Source organism: Arachis duranensis, chromosome 3, assembly GCF_000817695.3.
Source record: "Arachis duranensis cultivar V14167 chromosome 3, aradu.V14167.gnm2.J7QH, whole genome shotgun sequence".
Taxonomy (NCBI): Eukaryota; Viridiplantae; Streptophyta; class Magnoliopsida; order Fabales; family Fabaceae; genus Arachis; species Arachis duranensis.
The window spans coordinates 132016120-132036900 of NC_029774.3; the positions used below are offsets into that span (position 1 = coordinate 132016120).

A 20781-nucleotide genomic window follows, 5' to 3' on the forward strand; every position below is an offset into this window, starting at 1 on the left:
TCTTATCTTCTAGTCTCTTTTTTTTTTCTCATTTGATTATATGCTCTTTTTCTTTCTTTTATTATTTTTTTTTACTACTGCTATGTGTGGTAGTTAAATATTCAGCCCACAATTGGAATTAGGGTTAACTAATAAAATTATAATTTTTTTATTTTTCTTTCGAATTTTCATATTGTAGGTTAGATATTAGAGAATTTGGAACATAATTGTAATGTGAGTTTAAGTTTATACCTAATGAAAATAGTAGAATATAATTTTGATTAACCTGCCATTATTAGTTACAACATCCCATAGAAGATATCTTTTTTTTTAGATTGACGCTTGTATTTTGTATAATTGCATTTTTGCGAAAATTAAGTTAAAACATTTAAAAATTGTTGACATGAATTTTCAATGAGTAAAATTATTTTGAAAGTCAAATAGAATTTTTAAGTGTTAAAAATAATTTTTGTTGATTGTGAAAAACCTTTATTCTTACTTTCAATTAATTTATAAGTGATATGATAGGGTGCAACGAAAAATGGTTGTAGATAAAAAAAGATGAGGAGAAGGGAGGAGAGTGACGGTACAGTGCATTGCCAGTTGTGTCATGGTGGTTTTTAATAAAAGAGTAAGAGGGGATGATGGTAGCGCTAATATGGTGGTGTAGGTCACGAGGTGGAGAGTGAAGAGAAAGGAGAAGAATGAAGATAATGATTGGGGTTTTTTAGGCTGAGATTGCAATTGGGACCAATTTGATTTAGTTTTATTAACATATCCTGTTATCAGATGATGAGTAATGTCAAGTGTTTGATAATGTGTTATTATTTAACGGGTCAACTTAGCAATAATTAACGGTGTTAGTTATGAAAGTGACAGAAAAACTAATGTGATTGACTTATATTATGATTTTTAAATGACTAATTTGATTAAAAAAATTATTCGGGGACTAATTTAGAGATTGCACAATTTGGTTGATTTTTTGTTATATGAAAAAAATATTGGTGTTTTTATTGAAAATTGGATTATTTGGTGTAATTACAGATGGGTGGATTTTGTAAATGAAAAGTCAACACGTAGGGGCGTGTTGGACACGTGACAACATCTTAGCCAACACATGGGGGCGTGTTGAACACATGACAATATCCTGACCAACACGTGGGGGCGTGTTGAATCATTTCCACAATACTGTAATACACTTCAAATGTCAATATTCAACCAAAACACCATTTTCATTTCCATATCAAAAATAATTTCTAGCACAATCTTTCAGAAACTAATTTAACCATTTACTCTTATTTGTATAACAGAATTGTGACTCATCATCAAGACTAACCAATTCTAGAATATACAGACGAACTCCACTAGGGAGACAATGAAGAATCTTGACAATGTATATAATGGGTTTTGAATTTGGTCCAGTACAAAGAAAAAAAGAAACCCAAACAATTACTTTTAAAAAATTAACCGTCCCAACTCTAATTATTTACCCAAACACCTCCCCCTCCAAACCGTCTGCTACCCCACCCTCATCAATCACCCACCTTTCTGGCATTAGAAGTTCCCTCACCGGCCATCAAACAACCATCTACGTAGTTATTAAAATAATCATCCGACTACCTAGTGAAATAATCATTTAGCATTTGTTAATTATATATAATTAAAATGAATCAAACAAAATAACCATCCAATTAAGAATTAAAATAACCATCTACATACCTAGTTGTTATGAAACCATTCATCCCAAAAGGTTAAGCTGATGGGAAAAGGCAATATTAATGGTTATATCTCTAACACTCTCCCTCAAACAAGAGCCTCTTTTTGGGTTTGTTTGATTTTGCATAGGCCATCTTTTTTCTTTTATTTGCCTTATACTATTTTTTCACTTTTGGGGTTCACCAAGGATATCGAACTCTTGACCTTTTGGACATAGAACTGATACCATGTTATGAAATCACTCATCCTAAAAGCTTAAGCTGATGGGAGAATGCAACATTAATGATTATATCTCTAACACTAGTGAATTAAACATCTAACAGTCGAAAGAGACATCTTGAAGGCTGTGATTGCTTGATTTCCTAAACCAAATGCCGGCTTCATGGAGCTCGGTGGCGGAGCGGATGATCTCATCGGTGGTGCTGTACTCGGAGTCCACCGTGAACCACCTATAGCAACAGTTTCTATGGGTTGTGGATTTCACAATACGTGTTGGGTGGGTTGGTCCTTGCATGACAAGACCCTTTCTGTATACGTCGCCTTGACCTCTCTTTGTGTGCGACGGGGAAGAAAGGAAGGCATGCAGAGGAATCTGATGTTGTTTGGTCGGCCTGAACCACCTTTGTGCGTGACGGAGATGTTTAGACAACCGCGATGAGCAGGGCGGCGTCAGGTTGTGGTGTGGGCGGCGGTGGCAGCACAGTGTCAGACTGTGATCTGAGTGGTGGTGGTATTTGTTGCTTGCGGCAATGGACTAGTGAGAATTGAAGATAATGACCGTCAAAAACGTAAAATCACATGGCGAGCGTATTGGGGGAGGGGGGATTGCGGTCTCAGTGTAACTTACCCTGAGACAAATTCTAATTTCTGTTTGAATTCAAAAAGAGTAATTATTAAAAATTAATTAAATTAATTATTATATGATCTAAATATCCTTTTTACTCTTATTGTACATATTTTACATTAAAATTATTGTCTCTCTATACTTTCTCTATATGGAATATATAAAGTGGTGAGAATAAAAAAAGAAAAACAACAAATAAAAATCATGTTTGTTGGACTTTGTGAGATTGTTGTTACTTATATTTCAATATATAATATTTATAATTATATGTTAATTATATTTAATTAATTTATTTATTTCAATAATAATTAAAGAATTCAAAATAACAAAAACTAATGCATTAAGAAAATCAAAAGAAGCAAGTTATAACTCTATGGTTTTCAAACTATGACCTCCAAACATTATACGTGGGTCCCGTGTAAGTTGATAAAAAAGAAGTAGCTGAATCCTAAACAGATGATAGATTGATTGCTTTCTAAAAGGCTCCATCAGATTCAAATCTCAACTAAGAGTAGATTGTGATTTAACCGTTTAAGATTTTTATAGTGTGGGTGAGTGTGTATAAATAGTGTAATGATAAAAACAAAGGTTTGATCAAGAAGAAAAAAATGATATTATACTATAGATTACAATAATTTACTATATATTAGAATAAGGTATTCATGTACCTATATTTTTTTCTATCTTCTCAACCATTATTGGATTCAATAGATATTTAACTTCTTGCGGAATTTATAAATTTTATATATATATGCCAACTACTTCTATTTTTCTATTTTGCTTCAAAATTTGCTAACTAAAGGTTATTTGACGGAAAAAAAAGGAAAACACTTTTAAGATGGGTTGAAATATCATTTTTAGTGCTGCATAAAGCAAACTATTTTCCGACCTATAATCCTACATATGAGCATTTAATTAAGAAAGAGTAACACTATACGTATAAATTTTTTGTTAATTAAATCTAATTAAATTGATCTAATATCAATAAAAATCATTCTTATCACTCTCACTCACCCAAGTTTTATTGCTCGACGTGGTAGAATTTAGTTTTAAAAGAATTTGTAAGTGACGACAACACAAAAAGACTGGTGTAGAGACAATTCAAGATCCCTTTCACATGCAATTGCATAAGCATAATTGTATTGCTTGCACCTTCAATTCCAATTCATATAATTTTTTTTTTGTTTTATTTTATTTTATCAATTCCAATTCATATAAATTCCAATTCATAGGCTGAGATTGCAATTAGAGACCAATTTAATTTAGCTTTATAAACATATCCCGACAGCATATGATGAGTAATGCCAAGTGTTTGATAATGTGCTATTATTTAACAGGCCAACTCAGCAATAATTAACAGTGTTAATTATGAAAGTGACAGAAAAATTAATGTGACTCACTTATATTATAATCTTTAAAGGACTAATTTGATTAAAAAAATTATCCGGGAACTAATTTAGAGATCACACAATCTTTCAGAAACTAATTTAACCATTTACTTTTATTTGTATGACAAAATAGTGACTCATCAAAACTAACCAATTCTAGAAGGAAAAGTATGGGGAGCACAATTTTAGGGTTTAGATATAGTTTTTAGAGAGAGAGAGATGTTTTCTCCTCTCTCTTAGGATTTAGGATTAGGATTCCTCTTAAAGGATTTAGGATTTCAACTCTTCATCAGATTCGATATTCCTTTTACTTTATATTTCTCTTTTAGTTTCAGATACTTTAATGCTTGTATTACATATGTTGCCTATTTGGCTTATGAGCCATTCATGTTAAGATTTTTTATTTAATATAAATTGAGGTATTTCAGACTTATATGTTATGGATGCTTTAGCTTTATCCAATTTATTTTCATTCGAATAGATCCCATCAATGTAAGCCTCTGGTATGAGTGATATCATGACATGGTATTAGAGTTATAGATCTGAAAAGTTAAGAGTTAGATTCTTGGTGAATTCCAAAATCAACTTAAGCTTTTGGATGAGATGTTTATTATCCCTAACTAGTACGCAGATGGTTATTCTAAATATTATGGGTGATGTTCATTTTGCAACTTATATAGTCCATTGTACACATTGTACAAATAAGCCATTGTCTCCTTAGCGGGACTCATTCTAGAATATACAGACGAACTCCGCTCCCACTAGGGAGACAACGAAGAATCTTGACAATGTATACAATAGGTTTTGAATTTGGTCCAATACAAAGAAAAAAAAGAAATCCAAACAATTATTTTAAAAAATTAACCATCCCAACCCTAATTTACCAAAGGAATTTATCTAAACACCCTCCCCCCTCCAAAACCGTCTGCTACCCCACCCTCATCAATCATCCCACCTTTCCGGCATTAGAAGCTTTCTCGCCGGCCATCAAACAACCATCCACGTAGTTATTAAAATAATCATCCGACTACCTAGTGAAATAACCATTTAACACTTGTTAATTGTATATAATTAAACTGAATCAAACAAAATAACCATCCAATTAAGAATTAAAATAACCATCTACATATCTAGTGAATTGAACATCTAACAGTCGAAAGAGACATCTTGAAGGCTGTGACTGCTTGATTTCCTAAACCAAATGCCGGATTCAATGGAGCTCGGTGGCAGAGTGGATTATCTCATCAGTGGTGCTATACTCGGAGTCCACGATGAACCACCTATAGCAGCAGTTTCTATGGGTTGTGGATTTCACAATACGTGTTGGGTGGGTTGGTCCTTGCATGACAAGGCCCTTTCTGTATACGTCGCCTGAACTTCTCTTTGTGTGCGACGGGGAAGAAAGGAAGGCATGCAGAGGGATCCAATGTTGTTTGGTCGGCCTGAACCACCTTTGTGCGCGACAGGGATGTTTGGACAACCGCATTGAGCAGGGCAACGTCAGGTTGTGGTTTGGGTGGCGGTGGCAGCGCAGTGTCGGGCTGTGGTCTGAGCGGCGGTAGTGTTTGTTGCTTGCAGCAATGGACTAGTGAGAATGGAAAATAATGACCGTGGAAAATGTAAAATCCCATGCAGAGAGTGTTTGGAAGTGGGATTGCGGTCTCAGTGTAACTGATCCTGAGACAAATTCTAATTTCTGTTTGAATTTAAAAAGGATAATTATTAAAAATTAATTAAATTAATTATTATATGATCTAAATATCTTTTTTACTCCTATTGTACATATTGTACACTAAAATCATTGTTTCCCTATATTTTTTCTATATAGAATATATAAAGTGGTGAGAAGAAAGAAAAACAATAAATAAAAATCATGTTTGTTGGACTTTGTCATATTGTTGTTACTTATATTTATTTTATTTATATACGCATGAGAAAAACATTATTTTCATAATGCGCATGATTTAAAAGTGTTTTTGAATTGCGCATGGCTATTTCTTGTAAAGCATCAACGAAATAGAATTAGCTTCCATTTCAAGAGAGGTGAACACGAAATGAATGAGAAAATACCGTGCGTGTTAGAAAATCCACTCCAAAGGAGACAGCCACAAAATAGAGCAAGTCATGTGTACCAACCACGAAATTGAGCAATCCATGACTGACACATGTGAAATGAAACTTCAATAGAGCTGAATACGAAATGGGCCACTCCTTATGTGTACGAGGAGAATTTGAGAAAATCGGAGGGAGAGAGAGATAAGGTGCGACTCATTTTGTATTCAGCTCCATTGAAGATCCCATTTCACGTGTGTCAGTTACGGATTGTTCCATTTCGTGGTTGCTTCTCTTGGAGTGGTTTTTCTTATGCGTACAGTGCCTTCTCATCTATTTCATGTTCACTTCTCTTGAAATGGAGGCTAATTTCATTTTGTTGATACTTCACATGAAATGATCATATGCAATTCAAGAACACTTTTAAACTATACGTATTATGAAAAATAATGTTTTTATCATGCGTATATAAATAAAAAAAAGTCTCTGGGTGGGTGTGTAAGTTGATAAAAAAAAGTAGCTGAATCCTAAACAGATGATAGATTGATTGCTTTAAAGGCTCCATCAGATTCAAATCTCAATTAAGAGTAGATTGTGGTTTAACCGTTTAAGATTTTTATAGTGTGGGTGAGTGTGTGTATAAATAGTGTAATGATAAAAAAAAGGTTTGATCAAGAAGAAGAAAAAATGATATTATACTGTAGATTACAATACTTTACTATATATTAGAATAAGGTATTCATGTACTTGTATTTTTTTCTATCTTCTCAACCATTATTGGATTCAATAGATATTTAACCACTTGCGGAATTTATAAATTTTATATATATGCCAACTTCTATTTTTCTATTTTGCTTCAAAATTTGCTAACTAAAGGTTATTTGACGGAAAAAAAAGGAAAACACTTTTAAGATGGGTTGAAATATCATTTTTAGTGCTGCATAAAGCAAACTATTTCCTACCTATAATCCTACATATGAGCATTTAATTAATAAAAAGTAACACTATACATATAAATTTTTTGTCAATTAAATTGATCTAATATCAATAAAAATCATTCTCATCACTCTCGCTCACGCAAGTTTTATTGCTCGACGTGGTAGAATTTAGTTTTAAAAGAATTTGTAAGTAACGATAACACAAAAAGACTGGTGTAGAGACAATTCAAGTTCCCTGTCACATGCAATTGCATAAGCATAATTGTATTGCTTGCACCTTCAATTCCAATTCATATAAATTTCTTTTTTGTTTTCTTATTTTATTTTATCCTCATGGACCTTCCTGTTCTCTTCAACTTATATATATGTAACTTGTCGTCTATGAGGGCTATAATTTGTATATTAGATTATGTCATTGAAAGCACTTAATAGTTTCTTTAATTTAGTTATCTAATTGTTATGTTTATGTCTTTTTTTTTTCCCATCCATTCTAGAGGATGTCATAAGATCTATGAAAAATCATTCTTCAAACTTTGAAACATGCCACAATGAGCATACTTGTAGCATATACTTTTTTCACAAGTTGCATTTCTAAAATGATATCTTATATATGCGCATGCATTTACAGATTTATATCAATTTCCATGAAATATATATATGTTTTTTATTTCCATCATGCACGAAGAAGAGGATAAGAGCGAGGGTGATGTTCCACTTGCTAGTCTATCTATCATAGATAGCAAAACCAGTACTAACCAATTAATGTCCTCCCAACTAGCTCAATAATTGGCTTATAATATATTCTTATCCTTTTTGAATAATGGGAGTTTTTTTTTTATCATTATTTATCATATATGAAGTTTTTGAGTGCTCCAATTTATCTGGTTTGCTGGTTCCAAACAAGAAGAAAAGTTGCATTTATTTTAATAAGCTCGAAAAAAAGATATTAGGAAATTATTTTTTCTTTCAAACTAGACAGAGTGCTTTAATAATTCATATTATATAACATGAAGACTAAAATTGAACAACTACTTCACTGTATACTCATCAGCAAAAAACTTATGATATGTTATCTTCAGATATAAAATAGAATTTTTGTACAAAAATCACAATATAATAATGATTCTTATTTCACAACCGGAAACTCAGTTGTTTTTTACATAGAAAATCATCATTGGTTGTAGAAACTCCAAAAGGAGTTTTAATGTGTTCAAATCTTTCTGATAGAAACAAGGTTTGCAAATTTCTTAGCTCTGTTGAAACCCTCACTTGTGCTATGAATATTGCCTTCACAGGCCTGTGGTCTGATAGTTTTGACTCACTTCTATTGTACACAAGTTGCTTTAAACCATTTCCATACCACACTATTCGGTCACACCTAAATTAACAACAAACAATTAATTCAATTTGTTAACTATTATTCAATATCAATCTAAATATATAGTTTTGACAATTTTTGTGTCTTACCATGCTGGTGCTCTCTTCTTTTCTGCTTTTTTCCCATGATAACAACATCCATAATACATATCTGAATTTGGAAAATACTTGTATGTTGGAGCAAATTTGATTGGCCCTTCATGCCACCCTCTTAACATGTTTCCGTTCTCTAGCTCCATCATTAGCTTCATTAGTTTTATTGCGTCCATGCATCCCACTAATACAAGTTAGATAAAAAAACAAGAAAGAAAAGAATATTCCTAGAAGCTTTTCCAAATTATATTCAAAGTTCAAACCTTAATAAGATACCTGATCATTTTGTAATAAGGAATCCCAGTCTCCTTTTTCAACAAGTAACCGTGTTGATTCTTCTGGTAGAGAAATTCTATAATTTAGATCTCCTAGCAATACTACATGGCTGCACATAAAAGACAAAACTGTGTGTTAGGTGGTAGGACCTAAAAATTAATACAACATTGTTTATTCTCTAATTATATCTAAATAAATTTGCAAGAAGCAGGGGAATAGTTAATTAATTTGACCATTCAGTGATTACTAAGAAGAAGTCAACTATATTTAATAACTAATCCACTTGGGTATTACTAATTCTGTAGCTGCAAATGGTTTTTTATTCTCATTTTTTACAATGTTAGTTCTAATTTGTTTGGCTTAGTTTGCAACTTTTCTTCTGTTTAGTTACAAAAAAAGAACAATTTCCTCCCTAGCCCTACTACTAAAATTGAATTAATTAAGGATAAAGTTTGTTAGAAACGTAACAACCAACTAATAATGATGTTAGTGTTTTGGCGGCATCATTTTCTATTTAATTAGGAACAAATTCAAAGCCAGGGACTATATATGATTGGTGAAATGGTGAAGGTTCTTCACTAAAAAAATGAATTCTTTTTTTAAGAGCCAGGAAAATCATATGCACATGAAAAACAAAACTGTTTATTTAATACATATTGGCACCTTGTTTTGATGATTTTGTTAGAAAGGAACTTAATTAATAAAGAAAAAGCAAGGGGGGGGTGAATAATTATAAAAAATATTTGGACGGTTTCAAGATTATTATACTGACTCATGATCAAGAATCTTTCTTGGCAAATCAAACAAAGGGCCTTTGGGAAAAGTTGTCCGGGAAAATATTTCTGCAACGTTAGAGTTTCTGTGCTTCTCATCTCCTTCTCTTCCCCCTGATGCAAGATGGCTGCACACAAAGCAGAAGCTTGTTTCATGTAACCGAAATCTCACTGACACCGATCCCTGTAAATTAAAATTCAAATAAAGACAATTTTATATCTAACAATAATAATTTGTTAGTATGTATATGTGGTTGAACCGATCCATAAGAGTTTAAATTAACCGTAATACTAGACAGACAAAAAAAACAGATAGAATTTATCTTATTTAACAACAATTAATGAATACTAAATAAAACTTAGCGTTCGGTTAAACTAATTGTGGGGTTAATGAAATGTAATTTGTTTAATTAATTGTAGTTGACCTTGTTTCCTAAGCAGCCCATGATGCCACATCCAATACAAGAGACACTTGGATGGTGAATGAAAGGGCGAAGATCTTTCCTTGTCCACACAGATATGAACACACCAACCATTTGCTTGCTTATGATACACTGGAATTCCTGTGGGCCTCCTTTCCACTCATCATCATTTTCTGTGTTCTTGTTCAGAGCTTCCCTGATTAAGGAATTCCATTTGCTAGAAACCTCGTTGTTCTCTGATCCCAGAACGTTTGATGCCTTCAGAGGCACTATTTCTTGAAACCTGATGATCACTAATTGTTATTTAATTTCTAACTATGTAAATCAATAACTAATTAAAGGCTACATACTTAGTTACTTACCCTAGTACATAGATGTCACAGGAGTTGTTGCATGTGTCCAACAAATCCTCCAAGTTCAAATCTTGGTGTGGTGCAACCCCACCTACGTTCCACGTGCTAACAAAAACCCTTGGATCACACACATAAACCAGTAAAGAAATTAAGAAAAAAGGGGAAGTAGAACAATAGATTTTAATTTTAAGATTTGAAGAAGCTAAGGCTTACTTGTAGTTGTACTTGTTGTAATCTGGATGATGATGAATGGATTGTTGATCAATGGACAACAAGGGTTGCTCATAAGTATGATGATAATCAGCAACAAAGTTGGTGTTTCCTAACCTCTTCTTGAGAATCTTATTAACCACTAATATAGGCCACATGGTCGGATCTATCTAGCTAGCTACCTAGCTTGACATGCACTACTACTGCTGCATGATTTTAATTTGGTGCGTGGCATCGTAAAGTGTTAGTTGGTGAGTGAATGAAAGGAATATATATAGTGAGATGAATAATCATGAATCATGATGGAGAAGAGCGAGAGAGAGATGTGACGTATAGATGATGTGCATTGTTGAATTCATTCCTTTACAATGTCCTAGTGGGAGAGAGAGAGAGAGAAGGAAATTTATGAGAAAAACATGGGTCTACTCTTCTCTGCACATTTGAATTCTTCTGTTTGTTTACTACAATTTATTGAACCATATCTTAATGTTTATCGCATATTTAAATTCTTCAACATGGCTGCAACTCCAAGTGGGATTAGATTAGTGTGGTCTATAGCAAACCAGGCATGCAAGTAACGCAAATAATAATTAATAATAATAAGTCACATATATCTTAATGATCATAATTAACCAAACTTGCATAATATATCTGAAAATATTAATTATCTCCACGACTGAATTATTTGGTGAAAAATAATTTGACACATTTGTTATGTGGCATATGTGATGATCTTGCTAAATTTGTGACTTTAAGAGAACATGTTGTCTCACGCACACCGTAAATATTTTGGTATTTAAAACATTAACTACAAATGACTATTTGATAGCAAGTCATAATATCGAGGATTACTTAAATAAAAATATATTTACAATCACTTTGGATTAGTCTAATGATCAACTCACTTTTTCACTTAAGTAAATGTCGATAATTCAATTTTATTTTATGTATGTAGTAATCTATATTGATAGTGAACAGACCTTTAAATAGAACTTAGATTTAATAAATTAGTTTTTGATCTGTTAAATTGAAAATATAGTTAAAAAAACATTATATAAAAGATAGTAGTTGAAAATTAAACTATTAAATTATTTTATATGTTTGATTAAACTACTAAATATAATATTTTTTAATATCTAAGTTATCATTTTCGCCACATGAATATGAGTAACCGTATGTTATGTGTGTCTCCACATGTATGATTGAATTATAGAATAATACTAGAGAGACAATATTAGTGCAATAATTATTTATTTAATTTACCATTTATAATTAATTCATATTTATTTTAATATATTTTTATATTTTAATATATATTTTATATTAATAATAACTAATTTTAATTGTTGATTTTGATATAAACCTAAATAGTTGATTCGAATGGTATTGCTCATAGCCTCATCATATGGTAGGTTTATTTTTCTTTGTCATAGTTCGAATTCATTAAATTTATATTTGATATTAATTAATGAGAGTGTGTGTATAAATATTAGGATACATGCAAATTGACATTAAAAAAATCTAGTGTATATTTATTATATGTAAGAGTGATGTTTTGTATCTATATATAGCTGATAATTAATAATGAACATAAAACAAAATAAAAAATCTTATTTCTCGATAATGTACAAATTAAATAATGCTTTCATGAAGGAGAAAACGTAAGCTTTTGTTCCTTATTTTGGGTGCCATATATAAGATATCAATGGAACTAACGTCTGAATTCAGCTTGTTTTGATTATATACCCGCGTGATCTTCTTGCTCCCTGAGCTTCGTTCTCTGTTTATTAGTAGTGTTAATTTTAGTCACAAAAAAAAAAAAATTAACACACATAAATGATATATATTCTTTGCAATAATGCTTATGTTGATAGAAATTTCTTGAAATGAATATTAAGATGACGTTCTACATTGACGATAAGTTAAATTATGAAATCAATTTTTCTTTTGTCAATAGATATTCATTGATTAATAATTAGTTAAAGACAATAGTATGTTTACAAGAGAGGATAATACATCAAATAATGACGATTACACAAGAGCTAAGCCTATCATTGCAAATTATAAAAACTACACAGCATTATTTTAATTGGTGTCAAATTATATTTTATTTGATTATAGAGTAGAGACTTATATATAATTATATATATAGCATACTATTAGTATTACCAGTTCAATTAACGTTGATGCAATGATATTATGTAAAAAAATTTATGTTATTTTTCAGTTAAATTTATGTATTTAGATAATTATTTTTGTACTAATTTATCAATATATCATTAAATATTTGTGTACCAACAGTGATTGACACTTATGGATGAGGATCTGTATTTTTTGTTTAACTATTTCTTTTGGGTTTGATACTTACTGGAGGATAGGAATGAAGCTTGTTTGCTCATCAGTATGCAAAGAATTAATCATTAGACTTCCAACCTCGTAGATACCTGATACAAACAAAAAAAATATTAAATATTTGTGTAAAAAATTTTATTTACAGTCTAATAAGTATTACTTATTTTATATATAAATTGAGTATTAGTAATATATGTATACAGAAAGTCTTTGCGGTCTGCCGATTTTAGTAATTTTGGCTAATAGTTAGTCAACATAAATATTAAAGTGTTTTTAATAAATAAAATTTATTAATTTATATGTATAAGTTTTGATAAATATAAATATAAATACGAGTATAAATTATTATTGGCTAAATACTAATTTAAAATTATAATTTTTTTTCTAAAGTTAATAGTGAAACTTGAATTTATAACCTTTAAATGAAGGTAGAAACTCAACTGCAGTCGAATTCACGTGAAGTTGATAGTCGAAAACTATTATATAAAAATTTAGTCAAATCATCTATCAGCTCTCAGTTATCAATTTCACGTGAAATCGACTATACCTGAATTTTCACCTGAAATAAATATAAAAAGACTATGCCATTTAAACTATAACTGATTAACAAATTATAATATTGACTAGTAATGTAATACTACTATATATGTATATGTACATGTACTTTCAAGAAGTTAAAACAAGGTTTTCACAAAAATATTTGATAAGCCGTGTACCAATATATAATAATGCGCAGATAGAAAATGGAGGCAAGTCACATACTACTTACTATTCAGAGGTCATATAATATATTTTTAATAATATCTAGTTGGCACCATCAATATATATACCCTTAATGCACTCTTTGATGATCAACGTTATTAGTTAATAGTTACCTCATTAGAATAACTTAATACAAATAATCAAGGACCAATCAAAATCTTTGCCGGCGTCTCGTTGGTGGACCAACGTTCTTGGTTTCTGCCTAATATTGTCATCACATTCATCATATACATTTAAAAATAATCATAGATTAATTAAAAAATGTATCCTTTTTTCCTTCTTCTCATCACTTTTACTTTTGAAAATTATTTTTTATCAATTTTTTTTCTTTAAATAGTAGACTAATGTGGCTGTGATTTTCTAACTGGAGTTAAAAAACAGCCGACATACTTGGCTGTGTTGTTGAAAGGAACCTCTTCTAAGACTGACTTTTGCATGATATAATTAGTTTAATGTTAAGCACCCAAAAATATGGGACAATTATTATTAAATAAACTAAAATATATGTGCCTGAAATGTGAAGCAATACAATGAAACTGGATGTTGTTGCTTTGTGGATTATTATATAGTAAGCTATAAATGTTACTGATGATGATTGTCCGTACAACCTTTCCAATTTGTTTTCTAAATAATTTTTGATAATTTAAACTAATTAAGTACAAAATGTTGAAATTAGACAAATTATTTGCTAATTATTATGCAAATTTTTTAGTAAATTTTTTGTTGGTTAGATATTTATTATTTGGGAGTAAAATTTATTTTTTTTTTAGTAGTAATTTTTAAATATGCATCAAAGACTCTTCTTTGAACAAGACTAAGAAAAAGAGAAATATAAACTGAAATTTAAGTATTTGAATTGAAAAGAGAAGAAAGAAAAAGAGTACATTGCAAAAGGAAAAATACTTGTTGAAATCGAATTTTAATCTCTGTCTCTTATGAATTTTGTATATTTATAGATTTCTTCAACTAAGCAAATTTTATCACATATTCCATATGCAAAACTTGAAAAGTAACTGTCCCTGTCAATACATGTGTTGTGAAATTGTCTTCAGCTGTCTTAACCATCAATTCTAACACTGTTTCAATTGCTTTATTTCACTTCGACCAACTTCATCAAATTAAATACCTTTCTCCTATTTATAACCTTATTTCGACAAAAGCTTATCACACACGTCAAGATTTATCATGTACAATCTTCGATGCCAATAATGCACCATTTTTAATTTATAATTTATTTTAATTGACTAACACTAACCAACTTAGGTTGGTCGAGTGGTCAGTTCATTCGTCTACTTAAGTAAATATTAGGAATTTGAATCCTACTTTGTACATGCAGCAATCTATTGACCAACGATACACCTTTAAACGGAACTCAAATCTATAACGAATTAGTAATATAAATTGCACTGCTCATTAATTACCGTACTTTTCGTAAAAATAATACAAATTAAACAATTTATATATTAAGAGGATTAGATGCTCCGCATAATATTCGAAAATCCTTTTGCATAATTATATATATAATATATGCATGCATTTGGACGAATTAACGAAGGATAAGACAAGAAGGAGTGTTATGAAAAGATTAATTAATTTATCAATGAGGTTGCACTTTATAAGTTAAGTTGCAGTTGCACTACTGACACCAAAAGTGTAGCTCAAATCAGACAGGTGTTGACCTGTTATTGTCCCTGTGGTCCAAGCTAACCCCTTTTCAACCATTCCATTATCTAGCATGCTTCTATCAACCCTTACTATTATGCATATGCACCGCACTAATAATAATGGTTATGATGTTAATTAAAATTTAATAGAAGATCATCAATTCAATTTGTACCACTCAATTTTTTTAAAGGCCAGATTGATTTATGTGTTAACTTTTAGGAGTTATTTTAAGTAAATCCAATGTTTAATTCTTTATTTGTGAATACATGTGAGATATGCGACTAGTGAATCTCCAGGTATATATGCAACTAAAGAGTAAAAAATGCTATGTATATATATCAAAGTAAAACAAACTAAATAATAGAGCATAAGTATAATATAAGAGACGAAAAATATGCGTTGCAGTTGTATCGCTTGATAGAGAATAAATTGAATCACGATGGATTGTGGAATAAGCCATATTTGTTATTCAAATAAATTATTATAATATTAAATTACAACAGAAAAGATCGAGACTCTTCCACCATCATCGCAATGAGTTCATCATCACTCAATTTAGAAAGTGCAAAAAAGAAAATGAATTTAACATAGTACATATGTTTTATTACAATTATAAGTCCAGACTGGAAGCCAAATTACAGCAAATATATTGGAACAAATGTTGCCCTCTTATTTGTATTGAATCGTTTAATTGTTCAAACCGTATTTAGATAATCTTTCCTAATGGAAAAGAAGGATGCCAAGAAACCAAAAGAGTATTAGTCAAAAATCAGCTAAATATTTTTGGATAAATCTAAAATTTTTATTGATTAATATATATGGATGTTTATTATTTTATATATTTTTCAAATTTTTTTGTATTACAAATGTGAATGTCTCTATTTTTTTAATTTTATATACTTTATAGTTTCTTTAATCATCAAAACGACACCTAATATCGTAAAACGTAAAGAACAACATCTGCAACAAAAAAAAACATGAAATAAAAATAGAAAATAAAATTTTATTATTTTCACTTTTTTTTATAAAATTTAAAAATAAAAAACACTAAAATAAAATAAAAATAAAAAAGCAAAAGCGCACCCTTAGATTACTATTAATTGAACTCTACAAATCAAAGTCAATATTTTTCCTATACACTTGCTTCTTGGATTGAACACATAACACCTAATCAAGTGTTTAAAGATCAATAAAACTCAATTGTTTCATCTTTCTTCAATCTTCATTGATTCAATTGAAGCATGGCGGCAACTGTATCGGAGAGTGGTGGCTCCTCCTTAGAATCGGCATTGATATTTATGGGGACAGGCCCCTATCCGAGGTGCCTCATCTCTCCCTCCCATCTTCCCTATAACGTTTGCTTCCAATCGTTCTCTCTCCTTCCCAACCGAAACGTGGAGCGCGTCATCGCGATGGAGCTTGCAGAGGCGCGTGATGAGGGAATCGAACGCATTTTTGTGAGTAATGCCGCGGTTGAGGATGGATATGGTTTGAAGGAGGTGGTTGAGGAGGGAAGAGGAGAAGGATTTGTCGGTGACGAAGTCGAAGGTGGACTTCGTGTTGAAGCAGTTGTCTTGGATGCGCTTGTTGAGGACGTCGCGCGGAGAGTATGGAAGTCGCCGGCACTTCTAGCAGCATTGGTGAGAGAGAGATCTGTGTGTGTGATTGTTAGAGGTGGGTAGGTTAATGTGAGAGAGAAGATGAATGCTTTTATAAGTTTTAATTAGATTTACATAAAATTTAAAAAATTTAAAATTAATTATTAATATAAATTAATGTGGTTTTGTTTAGTTTTTGGCTGATATCCTCTTAGTTCCATATACTTTTCCAATAAAAAATTGTTGCTGTCGTTATTCCTCCAATTGAACCTTCCAACAAGGTGGTGTTGTTTTCTTAAGCCCTTCATCGAGTTGATTTATTGATTTTTCATTTGTATGTATCGTAAACGTAGTAAATATTTTATAGATATTAATATAAATTATATATTATGTCGTATTTCATTGTTGGTATTTTTGGTTTTTTTATTGCATTGACAATTATTGGACGTTAACTTTCTTATCCAAAAACTAAGTGTTACAACACTTTTTGAAGGTGAGATATGGTTAATAATGTTAACTTTAAATAAATAGTAATTAAATTAACAAGATAAGGAATGGACTGCGAATTTATTAAAAGCCACAAATTTATAGGCACCGAAATGTCAATTTTAAACGGTTAAACAGAAAAGAGGTGTCACAAGTTAAATGGCTAATAAGGCTATATGAAGTAAGGTATTACGTAATCTGCAAGGATTATTTATTAATTGAAGAAATAAAGCGAATTCATTTTTAATTAATTAACATTAATTTTTTAATATAAAATTTTTTTAACACTATTTTTTAGAATATTTAGAAGTTAGAGGTAGAATTTAAAATTTATATTTTTAATATTTAAGATTTGTAATCTAAAATTAAAAAATGTTAATATTGTTGGAAAAAAAAACTCTTATTAATTAAACTGCCAAAAAATCACCAACAAATCCAACGTTAGACTAGATCAAATGTGCAAATATAGAATGAAAACTACTAATATCTTTCAGTAATAATCTAATTGAAGTTAAAAGGGAAGGGTGCTTTAAAAGATTTTAATTACAATTAATTAGTTATTTTTCATCGCCAGTCTCTAAAAATATTTTCTGGCCAAAGTTATCTATGCATAAACGAAAGTGTCTAAAAAGAGGAGTTTAATTTCTCTTCCCTTCACGTTAGCAACAAATTTGTTACCCCATCCGCCACTAAATTCAGTCACAAATTATTGATGAATGAAAATTTTTTCGTCAAAAACTATATATCAGCAATGCTGTTTTTATTGATGGATAATATATATCAATTATTAATTTGTCCCTAACATTTATATCCATCACTAAATTATGCAATCTATTAAAATAAAATATGAGGAATGCAAAAGATTTTAAAAGTGAGTACATTGACTCTACTAATAAAGCTACGCGGTCAAACAGTTTTATTGAATAAGTCCCAACTAAGTTAAATACGAGCATTTTTTCTAAACGTATAGTTATTAAGGATAAGTATTGTTTTGGTTTCTCACGTTGAGCGTCGAAATTGAACACGTCTTTATCATAATTTTGGATTTAAAATCATCTTTAATATTTTTTTCCGTATTAAAATCGTTATTTTTAATAATTTTTTTTACTTTATTACTAAATTACCATTATTAATAAAAACATTATAAAATTAAAAAAAAAAAGAAAACACAGGAGGGGCAGGGGAGAAGGGAAAAGGGAGATGTGTGGGGGTGGGGGAAGGGGAAAGGCCGCGCCTCACTGCCACCGCGAGCCACTGCCGCCGCTTCCGCCTCGCAATTTTGCCGCCTGTTTTCTTGCCTCTGCTTTCTTGCTTTATGTTTATTGCTTTCTACTTTCTTGCTTTTTGTTTCTGCTTGTTGGTGTTGGTGTTGGTGGAGTGGTGGTGGTGGTGGTGGTTGGTGTTGGTGTTGGTGGAGTGGTGGTGTTAGTGTTGGTGTTGGTGTTGATGTTGGTGTTGGTGTTAGTGTTGGTGGTGGTGCTGGTGGTGGTGGTTGTGGTGGTGGTGTTGGTGTTAGTGGTGGTGGTGGTGGAGGAGGCAATTCTGTTGGTAGTGGTGAGGGTATTTTTGTCCAAAAAAAATTAAAAGGACGATTTTAATATGAAAAAAACATTAAGAATGATTTTAAATCCAAAATTACGATGGGACGGATTTGATTCCGACCCTTAATGAGGGATCAAAACAATACTTATCCCTAATTATTATCATTGTCATTTTTTTCTTTTTTTTTAACATAATTGTTATCGTCATTATTTTTTTCTTCTCTTTTTCAACGTCGTCATTGTTCTTTTTTTTTTTCTTCTCCTCATCCTTCTTCATTATCATCATTACCACCGTTGTCTTCTTTATCTTTTTCTTTTCTTTTATGTTCAGAGAACTGGAGCATAGAAATTTTGATTTACATTGTAGAAATTTTGATGCATTATACAAAAATTTTAATTTACAACATAAATTTTTAAAAAATCACATGTTTAAAATATTGACACTCAATTAACACTATAAAATTTCTATTTATTTATGGGAAATTTTCTGTGCCAACATATTTTGCTTATAACAAAAAAATAGTTGAACCATATAATAGTTGAAAAGTGAAAACCAGAGAGAACTTCATATGTAAAATAGTTGAACCATATTTTGCTAACAAATGTTGCTTATCATCAAAAAAATAGTTCAACCACATTTTGCTCAATATATTTTGCTTATAGCAATAAGAAAACAAATGTTGATACATCAAAAGAGGAAAAAAAATATTGAATTTTAACATCAATTGGTTAATTGCGTTAATATATCTATATTTAATTAACACTACTAGCCCCCATGTGATGAATCAGCACGAATAACTGGACGACAGGTTATGTAAGTTATTACTTAATCTAACCTTATTAGTAGTAATCTGCTGACAAAAATCATCAGCAAATAAAAGTATAAAACTACGATATATTGTGTAGAATATAAATAGAAACTTAGACAATACCAACATGCAAATATAGAATGTATTTCTCCAACTTAATGAGTTCAACACTGCTTATCAAACTAAAACGCAAAGTTTTCTCGTTTTAGGAAAGTTGGTCGTGGAAGATAGATATGCAAGAATAATTACCTTATTTGTCAATAATTGTCACCCTCAGCAAACTTTGATTTCAATTAAAAAAAAAGATCAAAGAAGGGGCTGGAAGAAGGTTTAAAGTAACTGCAAGTTGTTTTAATTAAATTTTTTTAACAACATTCATTGGTTGTCACGTTGAAAATCAAATAATCACCCATCGATATTTTCAGTCCACATGAAAAAAATTAAGTAGGCCTTGTCCTTGTCCAATTGGTCAGCAAATTCAAGAAGAAGATTCCAACCAAATAGGGTTGGATCATCTTAGATATGTATACCCTTATTGCGTGCCCAATGACCAAAGAATTTTGAAAGAAACATTTCCAATCTTTTAATATCGAGTAAAATATTGTTTTTGTCCCCAACGTTTGGGTAAATTCTATTTGTATTCCTAATGTTTAAATCGTCATATTTGTATTCCTAACGTTTGTAAAAGTGATTCAATGTTATCCTGCCGTCAATTACACATCATGAACGCTTTAGTTTGAGTTTTAAAAATCTCTTCTTGAAGTTAGAATACAAATGTCTGGGATAGAATCGATGATCCATTTCGAAAAATAGCTCATCAAAAGTTGAAACTAATTCCTACAACATTTACATAATTCACTTTTTTAGGGACATAATTGAATCTAAACAGAAATAGTGGGTATAATATTAAAATCGAACACATCCAAGTGAGACCTAATTGAGAATGAATACATCCAAGTGAGAATAATTGAAAAATATAATCTGATTTGTTAGTATAATTGATAGTAGGATAACATTGAATCACTTTTATAAACGTTAGAGATACAGATAGGACGATTTAAACGTTAGGGACACAAATAGGACTTACCCCAAACGTTAGGGACAAAAACGATACTTTACTCTATAACATTTCAGTCATTTAATTGAC

The 20781-nt window shown here is 30.7% G+C and overlaps 1 protein-coding gene across 2 annotated transcripts; it reads right to left on the minus strand.

Annotated features, from left to right (window-relative positions):
- Nucleotides 1–7961: 7961 nt before the first annotated feature.
- On the minus strand, nucleotides 7962–10859 carry LOC107482051 (type IV inositol polyphosphate 5-phosphatase 9). Of its 2 annotated transcripts, none has more exons than XM_016102431.3 (7): nucleotides 10425–10859; nucleotides 10221–10316; nucleotides 9862–10141; nucleotides 9436–9620; nucleotides 8664–8772; nucleotides 8385–8539; nucleotides 7962–8295 (listed from the first exon to the last, which is right to left on the minus strand). In XM_016102431.3, the coding sequence occupies exons 1-7, from the start codon at nucleotides 10577–10579 to the stop codon at nucleotides 8049–8051; spliced, it is 1227 nt and encodes a 408-aa protein (XP_015957917.1). In that variant the 5' UTR covers nucleotides 10580–10859; the 3' UTR covers nucleotides 7962–8048. The 2 variants fall into 2 exon arrangements, with proteins under 2 accessions (XP_015957917.1, XP_015957916.1); XM_016102430.3 differs by having other exon boundaries at nucleotides 10221–10328; nucleotides 10425–10858.
- Nucleotides 10860–20781: the final 9922 nt, after the last annotated feature.

Bases quoted from the DNA above. Each gene is read 5' to 3' on its own strand.
- LOC107482051 (XM_016102430.3), bottom strand. From the start codon at position 10,579: ATGTGGCCTATATTAGTGGTTAATAAGATTCTCAAGAAGAGGTTAGGA. The intron at 8,773-9,435 runs GTCAGTATAATA...TTTTATGTGCAG, and splicing joins AGAAAGATTCTTGATCATGA to CCATGTAGTATTGCTAGGAG. The intron at 8,540-8,663 runs GTATCTTATTAA...AAACTAATGAAG, and splicing joins CCTTATTACAAAATGATCAG to CTAATGATGGAGCTAGAGAA.